The following is a 15,298-nucleotide window of genomic DNA, read 5'->3' on the forward strand; positions in this document are numbered from 1 at the left end:
CCTTTGTTGGATTCTAAAAAAAAAAAAAAACAAAACGGACAAAACTAGAAAAAAAAAAGTGAGACCTCCTGACAAGTTAGGATTTTGAAGTGTAAGCTAAGGAAAAGATGGGCTAGCTTCTGGGTTCTCCCGCGCTTAGAGGGCTCTGTCCCATCTTTGGTTTACATACAGGATAGATCCTCACAAAGTGCTCAGTAGTCTTATTACACTATGAATTTCTTCTGGTTTATTCACATTTCAAGTGATATTTTGATGACTATCTTGGAAAGAGAAACAAGAGAAGTCCCCTTGTTTGGTAACACAGTACTTGAAGATTATCAGGATTTCCAATACCAACTGAGATTCTAAATTATTGAGTCACCTCAAACTAAAAGACCGATTTGCTATAGAAAAAGAAGGGAGCTCTTCTCGTTGGAGTAGATACTCCTGAATATAAATGTTCTCCTGATGTTCTCCTTAATGGAGCAGAAAATAACTACTGACAGGATGGTTGGGAATTTGATGTAATACATCCCTAAGAAAGTTGTTTTAGGATGTACATTTTCTAAATCACTTGAGAGTAAAGATGATTATGGAAGATATACAGCAGTTATGAGTTTTTAATTCGCTGGGTTTGACAAGCAAATATGAACACCTCAACTTTAGGGCCTGGGCAGGGTGAAATTTATGGAATGATGGCAAGATCGATGAACAGCCTCCTGAATTGGCTATTGTGTTAATGTCCCCACCTTTGAGCAACAGAACTTTCTATGATGATGGAAATGCTTTACATCTGTGCCGTCCAATATGGAGCCACCAGCCACAGGTGCCTAGTGTGACTGAGGCATTGAATTTGAATTTAATTTAAACAGCCACATGTGGCTACTGGCTACAACACTGGCTGTGCAGGACTACATGCTGACACACAGGAAAAAGTCTTCCACTTTTTGTGAGGGCTACTTGTCAATGAGAGAAACTGTGCACAAGCTGGCTAGGAAGCTGCTACCACAGCCTGGGCCCTCTGTGGAGGCACATGGAAGGCCCAAGTTAGTAGACATCTTAGGGGATCTAAATTATGTCAAAGGGGAAGGTTTGTAGACGAATGGTCCTTTTCATAGGATTTCTTTATGACTGAATAATACCAGTCATAGAACCAGAACTGCCAATGAGCCAAACCAAAACAGTTGTAGGCACAACGTACAACTAATTGTGAGACTGCCAAAGGGTGAGGAATTGTTAGAAGCAGGAAGTTTTCTACCTCAATCATAGCAATATCTGAACTGTGGTGGTCAGGGAATTAGCTGCACTTCCACGGTGTCTGGAGGCAGATGGGTGGGAGTGAGAGTGGGTTTGGGGATGCAGACCTGGGCCTCACTCCGACCCTTCTATTACATGCCACGAAACCATCGGCAGGTCGGGATCCTAAGACAGTGATGCCCCAAACCACGATCTGAACAACAGTATCTGGCCAGGTTTGGATACACGTGCCACTGAAAGGATTTTAAAATCAAACGTGTTTGGGAAATACTGGGTTAAACAAGTTTAAATAGGTTTATTTGCTAAAAGACTTCTCAAAGCCTTTTACATGCTGTGACTCTTGGTAGGGTAGGGTCTGATAGTATAGGACAGCCGTGGGCAAACTACGGCTCGCGGGCCGGATCCGGCCGTTTGAAATGAATAAAACTAAAAAAAAAAAGACAAAAAAAGACCATACCCTTTTATGTAATGATGTTTACTTTGAATTTATATTAGTTCACACAAACACTCCATCCATGCTTTTGTTCCGGCCCTCCGGTCCAGTTTAAGAACCCATTGTGGCCCTCGAGTCAAAAAGTTTGCCCACCCCTGGTCTAGGAGGACATTAAAAAAATAGCATTTCCCAAACATTTTGGGCCACAAAATCCACTCCCTCTCTCCCACCCCTGTCTTTCTAACCGAGTGAGCACCCTGAGGGACAGCAGATAGCAGCATTCTTTACTCAGTAAATGGGAAATGTTGCTGTAAAAACCTCATTTTCTCACCTGTAAAACAGGGATACCAGTCTCAGGGGTGCTGAGATCTCTCAATGAGCCTAGTAGGAACTGATACATAGTAGGCCCACAATAAATGTCCGTTTCCCTTCCTTATCCACAGATCAGGCAAATCTTTAGTTCCTTCTGAAGTAGCAACTTAGGTATACACAGCTATCTCTAAAATATTATTTTTCACTTTAAGAGTTGAAAATAATTGTGAATGCACTCAGTCTTGGGAAACAGGTAAGAATCAGAGCTAAGTTCCTTCATTTCTACTCTAGCCTCCTCACAAATCTTGCCATCTCCATTAGGGGGGACAACGTTAGCGGTTAAAGGATTTTTGGAATCTAGTAAAATAGAATATGGAGTCACTTTTTCAATCCTTGCCATAAGGTAAAGATTGGTTAGATGTGAGGAACAGTATGGGATCAGTGGCTAAGAATACAGGCTCTTGAGCCAGACTGCATTTGAATCCTGTCTTTTCCATTTTGTGGCTGTGACCTTTGCCCTGTTGTTTAAACCATTTACGTATGCCTCAATTTACTTACTGTGAAGTGGGGAGAACAGCACCTATATCTCATAGTGTTAATGTGAGGATAAAGAGTTAATATTTGTGAAGCACTCAGGTTGGTGCTAGACATGGAGATCATGCTCACTGAACCTTAGGATCGTCAGATCTGCCTGGAGAAGCTACGGTCAGTCGAGGCTGGCTAACCCACTAGGGGTCGGAATTCCTTGCTTTTTGTGGTGGTTGTTTAGAATATTCATCTCCTGGATTAACAGCTATTAGATATCACAATGAAACACATTTATTCAGTTCCAGGCCCTACAGGAGCTTAGGAGAGTTGGGCTCAGTGAAATCAGAGACGAAGTTTACACTTTCCAATTTCCCTTCCTACTCTGAAAGCCTGTGATTCCAGGTCTCCCGGGCCCAAGTCTGACAAAAGACCCTTGAAGGCTAGGTTCCAGGCTGTAGTGAAGGAGGTTCACGCAGGCAGAGCTCTGATCACAAGCTTGAGAACGCCTGGCCCCGGCCCGGCAATCAGCTTTCATCTGCGTAGTGTGGCTTGCCATGAAGGGTACACAAGAGTAAGCCAGCTGCTTAGCTAAGAACAAGCAGGCCACAGAGGGTTAAATCTGTTCCTTATAGAGAAAGCCAGCTGGCAAGAGGCAGGTAAAAGGCAAGTTTGCTTTGGCAATCGTCTGCTATGGGTTAGACAAGTGGCTCTTTGTAATACACCTATATTCTGGCTCAGCTAACAACGCCCAGGTGCTGTCCAAAACTGGGTCAGTTGAAAGGGAAAGAACACCTTTTCATTATCTAAAGGCAAGTGGCAGGAGCAACTGCTATGAATCTTCCCATGGCACATCACCTTCCCTGGGCCTTTCTCAACCTGAATGAGGCTACAGCAAAGGGAACAGATGCTCATTAATGAGGCAAGACACTCCACATCAGTTGTTTGAGGGTGAATTCCTTAAAGCACAACGACATTCAGAGGTAGGGAACTTTCAGCCCCGAAGCAGCCTCAGTAACTACTAAGGACGACACGGGAGAAAACACAACCAGGTTGAAACTGCTCTAGCTCACCACCATCGGCTCCCTCTGGGATCTATTTGCTCCCACATCCTGTTTCTAATTGGCATCTTTTCCCCAATCCCCATCCCCAATACTGCCTCTTCCCTCTTATATGAGCAAACAAGTCATTAGAACTTCCTCACACTTCCACCACAAACCACCAGCTTCTCCCCTGAAATCTACAACTGGCCGGCACTAGCCCATTCCCTCTACCTTCTTCCCAGTACCAATGGATGAACTGCCTTCTCCCCTGCCCCCACCTCTCCCTCCCCTGTGCACTGCAGGCATCCCTCCCATCTGATTCCCACATAACTCCTGCAATCAGTGGCTTGATTTGAGCATATTCACATTTTCTTTTTTGGGTCATTTGCATTAGCACAGTTTCATCATAGCAAAAATAAACAACAACAAAAATTCTTCCTTAACCCCATATTCCCCTCCAGCAACCACCCATCAGTCTGCTTTTTCTGTAACAAAATTTCTTCCAAGACTCGTCCACTCATGATCTCCACTTCCTTTTCTCCCTCGATCCCTTGAAGCCATCAGGGACTTTGTCCCTACCAATCTCCTGACACAGATTCCTTGATTTGACCAGACCTCTCAGTTAAAGAAAAGGACCTGGATTTCCCATCCACAGAGCACAGTTTGGGCTGGAGGCAGAATGGGACACTAAGAATACTGTGGAATAGGGCACATGTCTCTCTCACATTAAACCCTATACTATGGGCACCCATAAAGATACAAAGGCCAAACTCCAAAGCACAACTAACTGTGTTAATTATAAGCATTAAGAAGCACATTATTTCAGGTTTCAAGAAAACTTGTTGCTGAATTCTAAGAGCAATGACTAAAGGCATCATCAGAAACAAACATGCTACCAACATTCTTTCCATCGCCCCACCCAAAATGAGATTTAGAACTCACAAAGGAAAAATAATGAGTATTAAAAATACAATTAATTATCAATAGCCTTGCAAGTTTCCTTGTCAGTTCTTTATAATTTATTATATTTACTTTGAAGTTCTTCAAGTTTTGATTCAGGCTAATTAACATTAGGACATTAGCTTTAGGAGTATATGGTTTCAACTAAATGGGTCAGTTTGTTAAAATTAGAAGTCTATGGAAGACACTAATATGTTGTAACAAGAGTCCAGCTATGAAAGGCTAAGGGTAGAGCATTCTTATTTTAAGAAAATACAATAAAAAAACAATAAGGTTTCAAGTTATGAGGTAGACTGTCAACTAATAAGAATTTTGCCACACTTATGATTATGTAATTTTAATATGAAGGTACTTCTTGTTGGACGTTTAACCTCTATTGATTTTGATATGTGAGAATATAATAACCACATAGAATACTATTTTTTTTTTTACCTCTCCCAAAGAGAAATAGTGACGTGGAATCTGCGAATCAGGATAAATATTCTCTAGGTACCAAGAGAAAGGTTTGCATTGGAGTTTGTGTCTTAGACCAAGTCTTGATGCTATATCTCCATAATCTACCTTCGTAACACCTGTTAAAAGAAATGAGTGATTGAATTATTGATGTTCTATCGGTAGCATATTTCTATTTATGTATTACATCTAACTAAGCCAGATGATGGGAAAAGTAGCACCATTTTGGTGATGTGTGACTATTCAAGTGATATACCATAGATCCACTTCCCAAAGTATAAAATGAGGAAATAAATTTAATTTTTCTTTGGAAAAAATGTACTAATATATGTGAGAATGGTATACTTGCTAATAATAATACAAATGTAAGTTATATGGGATCAGAAAACTTTACTATGTTAAGGCAAAAACAAAAATCAAGATTTATTTTGCCCAAATAAATGTCGAGGAGGGAATGGTAACACTGCCAGGCAGATTTCCAGCTCATCGAACAGCTATTCCCACAAAACTGAAGATGAGACAGACGTCTGGAGAAAAGTCCCTGGAGGCATGCTACCACTGGGCTCGGACTGGCTTGGAGATTCTCAGCACTTCACATCAACGTTAAATATCGCTGTTAGGTTACAACACACGTAACACCTGGACTAACAGTAATTTCTACAATACTGACCTGGATAACTTATTGTTAATAATATATTATATCAGGCATTCTGCTAAACACTCTATTTTCTTTAATCCTCACTCGAGGATATGCTTTTATTGATTTTGAAAGAAACAGTGATGTGAGAGAAACCATTGATTGGTGCCTCCTGTATGTACTCCAACCAAAGACCAAACCCACAACCTTTTTTGGTGTACGGGACAATGCTCCAACCAACCGAGCCACCCAGCCAGGGCTGCTACGTGCTTTTTATACTGTGTGTGATTTCATTTATTTCTTACAGTGATTTATGTAGGTAAGTGTTTCACCTCTGCTCAAAGCCTTTTCTACCTCTTCTTACATCTCCTCAGAAGGCATTAGGATCAGGGACAAGCAAGTTAGACTTGTATTTCTAATGTAAAATAATGCTAACCTGGAGAAATTATATAGAAGAAATTCTTGAATTCATCCATCCACACTTCTGCAAGGCGTCTGTTATTTTTGTTGATAATCTGTCCTGTGCCTCCCGGAAACGTGTAAGGTGTAGCTTTCCGAAACACGTGTCCAACATGTGAGCAAGTAACGATCTCCAGGGTGCCTCCACATTGCCAAATCTGAACACAACACCAGAGAAGACTCGTTTTAAACAGTGATTGTTGAAAAAGAAATCTGTTCGCATCTGCTGAATCTCATACGTGAAATTTCACAGGCGTATAGTAGAGCCCCAGTGACATGATCTTTTTAAAACCATGCTTCCTCAGGAGCAAACCTTTCTCTAATTTTTGGTTCTGATTAAAACAGAAGGTGAAGATTAAATTCAGAAAAGATAGGCTAAAGGCTAAATACAGAAACGATAATGAGCTCTAGAGCAGTATTTTCCTAACTGCAGACCATGACTCATAAAAGGATCATAAATTCAAATTTGATGAATTGCAACCAGTACTTGCTAACAAGGACATACTGTTTCATGAAATGTTTATGTGCCGTGTGTGTATAATGAATAATGTATTTATTAATATGGTTCATGGTCAAAAACACTTTTGACCACGGAGTATTTAGCCAGAGTCCTGTCTGTTCCTCCTCCTCCAAACCTGTGTCACAGCCTGCACATTAAACACAGCCCGGGAATCTCTCGAGTTATCCAGGGAGACCGTGACAACACACTCTGTTGTCCTTGTAAGCAAAAACAAAAAGGGGCTAAAAGACAGATCAAGTATGGTTTCCCATGCTTATTTAACCCCTAGAGTGCCAGGGAGCGCAATCGCACTCCTCCTGTCTTTCGCCAAAAGTGCCGCGAGCGCTACTGCGCTCCTCCTGCAGTGTCTAGTTCTAAGTCTGCTTTTATTAGTGATGATGATATTGCTAAATATGTCAATTCTTGCTGTGAAGATGACGGTTTTGTGGAAGATATTGAATATGTAACTTCATTTACTTGCGATTCACAATTTTTTTCCTAAACTGCTGTAAAATCAGCAAAAATGCCTTGGCAATTTTAGCATAATTCCTAGGATATTGGTTGGCACTCAAAGGGTTAATGAAATTATCCTTTTGCTCCTTTCAAAAAAGTGTTTCCATTAATTAAAAATCTACCAACTGCTTACAATTTAAATATTCAGTGTGTGTACTTTCACTTTTTCCAAGGATCATAAAGTGAGAAAGCTGACTAGGATCTCCAAGAGGATCGGAGTCCGAGCCTCCCCTTATATAAGCGGCAGATGTCCACTAAGGAGCGAGCGGGTTCAGATTACAGTGCAGTCGGTGTGGTTTCCACCGTAAGCTATGTGTCTAAAACTAGGTTATTTGCAGAAATACACAATGTCATTTGAATAACATGTTGACTATTTTTAGAGCTAGCTTGAATTACTTCAGTAACAGAAATTATAAACAAATAGGGAATCTTGTATAAGTTTTATAGGTAGACTATTAAAATAACTGAATTACTTGCTTAAAATTACTTACAATGAACGCTTAATAGTATCGCCAACTTTTTTATGAACTGAAGGCTCTGAAGTCTGGTTGAACTCATACAAGATTAATTTTTTTATTTAGCAATAACATGAATAATTAAACCATATCCATACTTAAGGTTAAGTAGATTACTTTTTCAAAGGGAACTTACCCTAAAGGAAATTTCTAGGTTTTCTCCTCCCCAGATATCCATTCCAGCATCGTATGTTCCAATCTCCTGAAAGTAATCTCTGTCTATTGAAAACAGGCCTCCGGCCATGGTAGGTGTTCTGAAATTCAATCGTAATACTATACCGTTAATTACAATTTAAATTCACAATCAGTTTTTGTTTTAAAAAGTTGTTTTATAACTGTTTATAATGACAGAATAAATGCTTATTCTCACACTCTTGGGGATTTTCATAGCAGCCTCCAGGGGCTTGCTCTGTTTCTTGCTGTGCTATTTGGTTTTCAGACATGACCTGCACCCTGGTCAGGCCGTCACAGTCCTCCTCTCCACTCTCACAGGCTCTTCCTCAGCATCCACCTGGAAACTCCTTAAACTGAAGCTATTTTTCAAAATTCTCTCCACCTGAGAGTGCACCTATGCCACAGTTCCTAGCCACTCTAAAAGCGGCTATGGTAACCCACTAGACTCGTGTGAGCAACTCTAACACACCAGGTTCTAAAGCAGTGGTTCTCAACCTTCCTAATGCCACGACCCTTTAATACAGTTCCTCATGTTGTGGTGACCCCCAATTTCATTGTTACAAATTGAACATAATTAAAGCATAGTGATTAATCACAAAAACAATATGTAATTATACATGTGTTTTCCGATGGTCTTAGGTGACCCCTGTGAAAAGGTCGTTCGACCCCCAGGTTGAGAACCGCTGTTCTAAAGGAAGGCAAATACTGCAAAGACATAAGACTAAACAGGCTGAAATACACGGGGCCCTTTCCCTATACCTGACTGGAACCGTTAAGGAAAGAAGATGAAGTACAGAATAAAATCTATACATCCTTCGGGGATCATCATCCTGACCACCAAGTATGGTATATCCTTGGCAAGAGAGGAGCCTTGTTCCGCAAAACACGGCCCCCATATGCAGAACAGGTGGAAATATGGAATTAAGCAGAGACATGATAAGAAGGAGGTTTAACTAAATGACTACCAAACATTTGATTTCCTTGAAGAATGAGTGTGAAGAAAAACTAGGCTCTGACTAGAAGAAAACTATGAAGTTTTAGGGAGAAAGACACCATGGAGGTCAAATTTCAGGATGAATTGGGCCGCCTCTGTAACTCTAAAATGTACTCATTCCATGCCCTAGTGAGGTTGGCATATTTGTTTTTCCAGTAGGAATAGTTGTTTCCACACACACAAAAAATTAGGACTTAGTTTGATTTTAGAAGAGAAAAAGAAAGTCTAGTATCGTAGGAGTCAAAGGGAATAGGCCAACACCCAGCGTGAGCATTTAGTTCAGGGGTTTCTTGACCTGGGTTTGGGGCATCTCTAAGTTTCCTAGAATTATATGCTGTATCTTCGGTTTGTATATGTGCACTCCCCTCCTTAGAGGAGACATAGCATTCATTAGATTTTGCAGAGAAGTCCATCATTTACCAAGTGTTTAGGAACCCTTGGCTTAGATGGTGATTTGACTAGTCAGTGTAGGAGTGGAAAATTCCTTTACTAGGAAAGAACTCCAGCAGGCCAGGGGAAGGAGGTCAGAATCATTGACACCTCTAGTGTACTCTGCCAGGACAGGGCTTGAATTCAAGGGGCGGCAGATCTGAGAAGCCCAGGATGGGGAAACCTAAAAAGCCTGCTTGTGATGGCACTCTCGATGACTACGGCAACTGCATGTGGATGCAGCTGGGATCAATCCTAGGAAGGCTCAGAAAGCTCAGGCTCTCAGGTTAGAGTGTGAATAGCAGGACGGTTATTATCCCTTTCTGGAAAAAAAAAGTCTATATATGACCAAATGTAGAACAAAAGAAAATTCAGAAGTGCACTAATGAAAATTCATTTTTATACATATGTCAATTCTAGTCCTTTTTATATTTAAAACAAGCTTTCTAAACTTTACCAGTCAGTAAATATCATCCAGATGGTGCTAGTCTGAATTTAAAATCTTATATTTTGGTACAAGAACCCAGTTTTAAGTAATATTTTCACATATTAACACTTATAATTAAGGGGTAGTTTGATTTAAGATCAATATTATTATCCTTAACAACTGAATTAAAGTATAAATTCTGACTTATAGATTTGCAAAATGTTCATATAGGAAAGAAAGAATATATGCATGTCACCAACATTTTTTGTGTGCACTAGATTTGTATAAGCAAAAAATTCTAATTTTATTAATTGATCAAGGGGAAAAATACCTCTTTAAAGTAATGATATATGTGAAAGATGGCTCTTAACTACATGTAAGGTACCCATATGTTTCATGTCTCTGAAAATACACTTATAATCCTTATAATTCCCAAAGCTTCACAATCCCCTGCCAATAACACTCTAGGGAAAATGTTTGACAAATTAATTACCTGACAGGAAGAGTCCGGTCACCTTTCCTTCTGTCCATTTCTCTTTGGGGAACAGGGTACCAGCGAAAATTGAGCTTCCAATTGAATCCCCCATAGGTCATATCAGAACCCGCCATGTACTCAAAAGTATCATCACTGATCACGTCGATGATGGGACACACCACTGTTTTCCTGAAATCAGAAAGGCAAATTTAAAAATCTTCCCAAACTTCCCTTTTTGAGGCCTACTATAACAATAGTACACTAAGTGTTTTTAAAATAAGAACATTTCAGAGGGAAGGCGGTGGGGGGAAGAGGTTAACCAAAGAACTTACATGCATATATGGACACAGACAATAGTGCAGTGAAGGCCTGGGGAGGAGGTGAGAGCAGGATGGAGGTCAATGGGGAAGAAAAGGGGATACCTGCTATATCCTACCAAGCTAGCATCATAACTATTTATTTATAATGTGATAACCTTCCATCCCTTTTTCATTCATACTTTTACATTATTTGCCACCAAACCACCACCATCTAGTATTTTTGCTGTGAGCATTGCTAAAAACGTTGCCTCAGGCGTTTTCAATGTATAACGAATTGGCCATGAAAATAAAATCACAAGAAAGAGACGTTAAAACATAAGACATAAACATGAAAGTGTGGATCCAAAAATTAAAACATTTTGTTTAAAATGTGTGTAGTTTCATGGCAATACTGTGCAAATAACTGGCTTTATGTTGTGGATTTGACCCAGGGGAAATGTGGGTTCAACCCTGCGACCTCAGAGAGGGCCCTCGGCCTCTCTCCTGCTGCAGTGTGCACTAGGCTGGTATAAACAGAACATTCTCACATGCGCTAGCTTTGTATAAGGATGCCCTGAATTACTGCTGTGCTTGAAAATAAGAAACCAACTCTTGGGGTAAACCACTGTTATCTGAAAGAAATGTTAACTATTTTTTTAATCTTTATTGTTGAAAGTATTACAGATGTCCCCTTTCCCCCATTGACCTCTTCTAGCCCCCACTTGCCCCCAGCCCCAGGCGAAATGCTAACTATCTTAAGACCACCATGTCTACTTGTCACTGTACAGACATGTGAGGGCTAGCTAAAAGTTATATAAAAATGGGAGTTACTGCAAGAACTTTGTCAATAAGGAAATGACACCAACCAACCAAACCAAAACTGGCAAGCAGTTATCTTTTTTACTACAGTTGATTGATTTGTCAATGGAGAAATGAAATCAAACAAAAATACTCCAAACTGTCAACCAGTTATTTCATCTTTTTTATGGCAAAATTGCCTCACAGCCAATTAGTTACGCAGCAAAATTATTTTTAACAGAAAAAAATCCTCTACAACTCAGCGCACTGATTTTTTCTTTGCCAACCCTGACACCTTTTACTTACTTCTCCTATCACTGTAAAATCTACAGCTTCTTAATAATCCCGAGGAACAGTAGTAATTCATGGCATCCTTATCTTGTTCCACATCTTTTAAAAAATACTTTCAACATTTCTCCATTAACATGATGTTTGCTTGCTAAGGTTTTGTTGTTGTTTTTAAGTTGTCCTTTCTCAGATTAGTAAATTTCCATTCTATAACCGTTCGCTAAGTAATTTTAATTATAAATGGACCCTTATTCTGTACCTACTGAAGTGGTCCCAGAGTTTTAATCAGTTTCAGAAATGTGTTAATGGGGTGTATTATATAAATTGGCTTTATATTAAACTAAATGAGTTGATCATGCTATGATATATATGTGTTTATATAAAATATTGTACATATTAATATATATGTGCATATATAATATACATAATTGTCTCCCGCTAAGTTGGACTCAAGTTTGCTGGTATTGTGATATTTTTGTATTAGCATTCATGAGTAGGTTTGAATATTTTTCAACATATATCTTTTCTGGTTTTCCTGTTAAGGTTATACTAGTTTCATAAAATGAGTTGAGTTGGTTCTCTATTTTCCATATTCTGTGTATAAATTCTTAGGAGAGATTTGTTTCCCCTCTGCCACCCATGCCAAGGTTGAAGCAGGCACATTTTCTCTGGGGTGGTGGGATTTATTTCCCCTCCTCACTTACACTGAGGTACAGGTGACAGGGTCCTAGCTCTAGACAGGTGTTTGCTATTCACCTTCCTACTCAGGCAGGGCCAGGCTTTGTCTCCTGTCCTGTCTTTCAAGGCAGAGGCTCAGTGTCCCCAAGTTCAGCGGAAACCGTACAAGTGAAAGCTGGCTTTTGTGTTTCAACTACTCACTTGTTCTCACTTTGTTTTCCGACCTGCAAAATTTCTTACTTTGCTGCCAAGTCAGTGATGCATTTAAAACTGATTTTTGTATTTTACCCAGCATTTAGCTTTCCAGCTGGGAAACTTACTTGGGATCCCTAATCTACCACACAGCCTGAACTGGAAGCTGCTGTGATGATTTCAGCCAATCCCCTTTCTTATTTCGGTTGTCACTTCACGGTGCTTCTCTCCATGGATCCCGGCTCCTGCTTCATCAAGGCTATGTGTTGTCTTTATGCAAGCAAGTATTTCCTAAGTCAGTCACCTATTACTTCCTAAAGCTGTTATATCTCCTCATCGCCAATGTAGGTGCTTCCTGTTCATCTTTGAATGGGTAGAAATTGAGGTCCAGCAATTGCTAACAAACAGAATAGATGTAATGGCTGTGACATGCCCTATGCTCCACGTGACCAGTAAAAGTTTAGCCTGCTAAAATCTAAACCTCAATGTTAAGTTGACAGACAGGCTCTAGCTCAAACTGCGAGGACAAGCAGAAATTCAACTAACAGAGGTCTAGCAAACTGCAGAGTCAGGTGCTCTCCTGATACACAAGAACCAAGCCAGAGCCCAATAGTAGATATTCTTTAACAAATGTGCATTAAGAAAGAAGACAATCATGGGCATCCACAGCACCCAATGCTGCTCCTGTATTATCTAAGACTAGAGGCCCAGTGCACGAAATTCGTGCGGGGGCGGGGGTGTCCCCTCAGTCCAGCCTGCACCCTCTCCAATTTGGGACCCCTCGGGGGATGTCCGACTGCCGGTTTTGGCCTAAACTGGCAGTCGGACATCTCTCTTACAATCCTGGACCACTGGCTCCTAATTGCTCACCTGCCTGCCTGGTTGCCCCTAACTGTCCCCCCTTACAGCCCCTCCTGCCGTCCTGGTCGCCCCTAACTGCCCTCCCCGCCCCCGTCACCCCTTACTGCCCTCCCTGCCAGCCTGGTTGCTCCTAAAGCCCCCCTCCCCCACCAGCCTGGTCACCCCTTACTACCCCCCTACCAGCCTGGTTGCCCCCAACATCCCCCCCCCCACCAGCCTAATCGCCCCCAACTGCACCCCTCCCCCACCAGCCTGGTCGCCCTACGCAGCCTGCTTGTTCAGTCGTTTGGTCGTCCCTCACTAACCCCCCTGCCGGCCCAGTCATAGGCAGTCATATTGTGAGGGTGTGAGGGATAATTTGCATATTACCTATTTATTGTATAGGATTATAGTGCTTTTCAGCATTTCAGGATGTAACACATATCTCCCCACCCTCTTCTACTTCTTGCTGTCCTACATTTCCAGGAAACATGTAGACCAAGTATGTCAAACTCCCGGCCGGCAGTTTGCATGCCTCATTTAATGAGTTTGACATGCCAGCAGCGAGTTAGACATGCCTAAACCGAGATGGGACATCCTGCCTGCTCCAGTGCTGGCTTCACAGAGTAGAGACAAGCAAAGGGTTTTACCCTACTCTTCCTGACTTCACTGTCCATCTCTTCTGCCCCTGCTCAGTGAACAGAGTATATACACAGTATACATCTTAACAGCATGCTTCCTAATCCAGCCTCATTAACAAGAGTTTGTAAACATTCCTTCCATGCTTTAGAACAGGGTGGGCAAACTTTTTGACTCGAAGGCCACAATGGGTTCTTAAACTGGACCGGAGGGCCGGAACAAAAGCATGGATGGAGTGTTTGTGTGAACTAATATAAATTCAAAGTAAACATCATTACATAAAAGGGTACGGTCTTTTTTTTTTTTTTAGTTTTATTCATTTCAAACGGGCTGGATCCGGCCCCGCGGGCCGTAGTTTGCCCACGGCTGCTTTAGAATGTGGTCTTCATAATTAGCTTAGAGTGCTCTTCAAGGGTATCTTAAAGGAAACTTCAGAGGAAATTGTTTTTGTATTATTCACAAATACAGAATTTTGCAACTTACCATGTAGTTTAGGACAAACACACTGAAAACATGTTTACAGACTCCAGAAAATTACCTGTCCTGTTTGATCCTGGCTAAGAGAGGCTCCAGCCACCCCACTGTGCACTCACAGTGAGCATCTAAGAATGTGATCACTTGGCCTTTGGACACAGCGGCTCCTTTTAACCTGGCTCTGATCAATCCAGAACGCTGTTCCATTCGAATTACATGAACTGGTACTTTTAATTTTTTCACATAACTCTCCAGAGGTCTTTTCAAAAAGTCTGAAAAATTAAAGCAAAAATAACATGAAAAACTGAACTGGCGTTATCTAGATGTAAAGCAATTTTGATCTGCAATCTTCATTCAACAAATATTTCCTGAGCACTTCAGTGAGGCTCCCTGACTCACAAACCCACTTTGCTAGAGGGTACCAAACCCTTTATCTCCCAAGAGAAAAGTACCAGGGCTGCCTCTCCCTTTTTACACAAGGAATCAGGAGGGAGCCTTGGAATTCAGGCTCAAAGACAGGCACGTTACCACATTTCTCTAAGCAGTTCTTAGTCAGGCTCAGTGCTACTTTTTCTAGTTGTGCTTAAGGATCAGGAATAGAAAGAATATAGTTCGAGAGCATTAAATCCAGACCAAAATAGAGAACAGGAATGCATATGCAATAGCTGTTAGAGTTCAGAAAATTTTGGGATTTCTTCCAAGGTAGAAACTAATTGTCATATTGATTACTGCAGTCTTTTTTTTTTTTAATATATTTTATTGATTTCTTACAGAGAGGAAGGGAGAGAGATAGAGAGTTAGAAACATCGATGAGAGAGAAACACCGACCAGCTGCCTCCTGCACATCTCCCACTGGAGATGTGCCCACAACCCAGGTACATGCCCTTGACCGGAATCGAACCTGGGACCTTTCAGTCCGCAGGCCGACGCTCTATCTACTGAGCCAAACCGGTTTCGGCGATTACTGCAGTCTTTTATTAGTAGTTCTTTTATCAGGAGATAATAA

At 41.1% G+C, this 15,298-nt stretch overlaps 1 protein-coding gene across 1 annotated transcript in view; it reads right to left on the bottom strand.

The window, feature by feature from the left end:
* The window catches only part of GALNT1 (polypeptide N-acetylgalactosaminyltransferase 1), a 51,132-nt gene that overhangs the window by 7,589 nt on the left and 28,245 nt on the right, over positions 1-15,298 (bottom strand). Inside the window, exons 5-9 of the mRNA XM_006085163.3 lie at positions 14,357-14,564; positions 10,103-10,273; positions 7,722-7,839; positions 6,036-6,216; positions 4,942-5,081 (exon numbers count right to left, since the gene is read on the bottom strand). Coding sequence (XP_006085225.1) covers positions 4,942-5,081; positions 6,036-6,216; positions 7,722-7,839; positions 10,103-10,273; positions 14,357-14,564 — 818 coding nt within the window. The remainder of the gene's footprint in view (positions 1-4,941; positions 5,082-6,035; positions 6,217-7,721; positions 7,840-10,102; positions 10,274-14,356; positions 14,565-15,298) is intronic.

The sequence above is a fragment of the Myotis lucifugus genome, unplaced genomic scaffold, assembly GCF_000147115.1.
Source record: "Myotis lucifugus unplaced genomic scaffold, Myoluc2.0 scaffold_16, whole genome shotgun sequence".
In the NCBI taxonomy this organism is placed as follows: Eukaryota; Metazoa; Chordata; class Mammalia; order Chiroptera; family Vespertilionidae; genus Myotis; species Myotis lucifugus.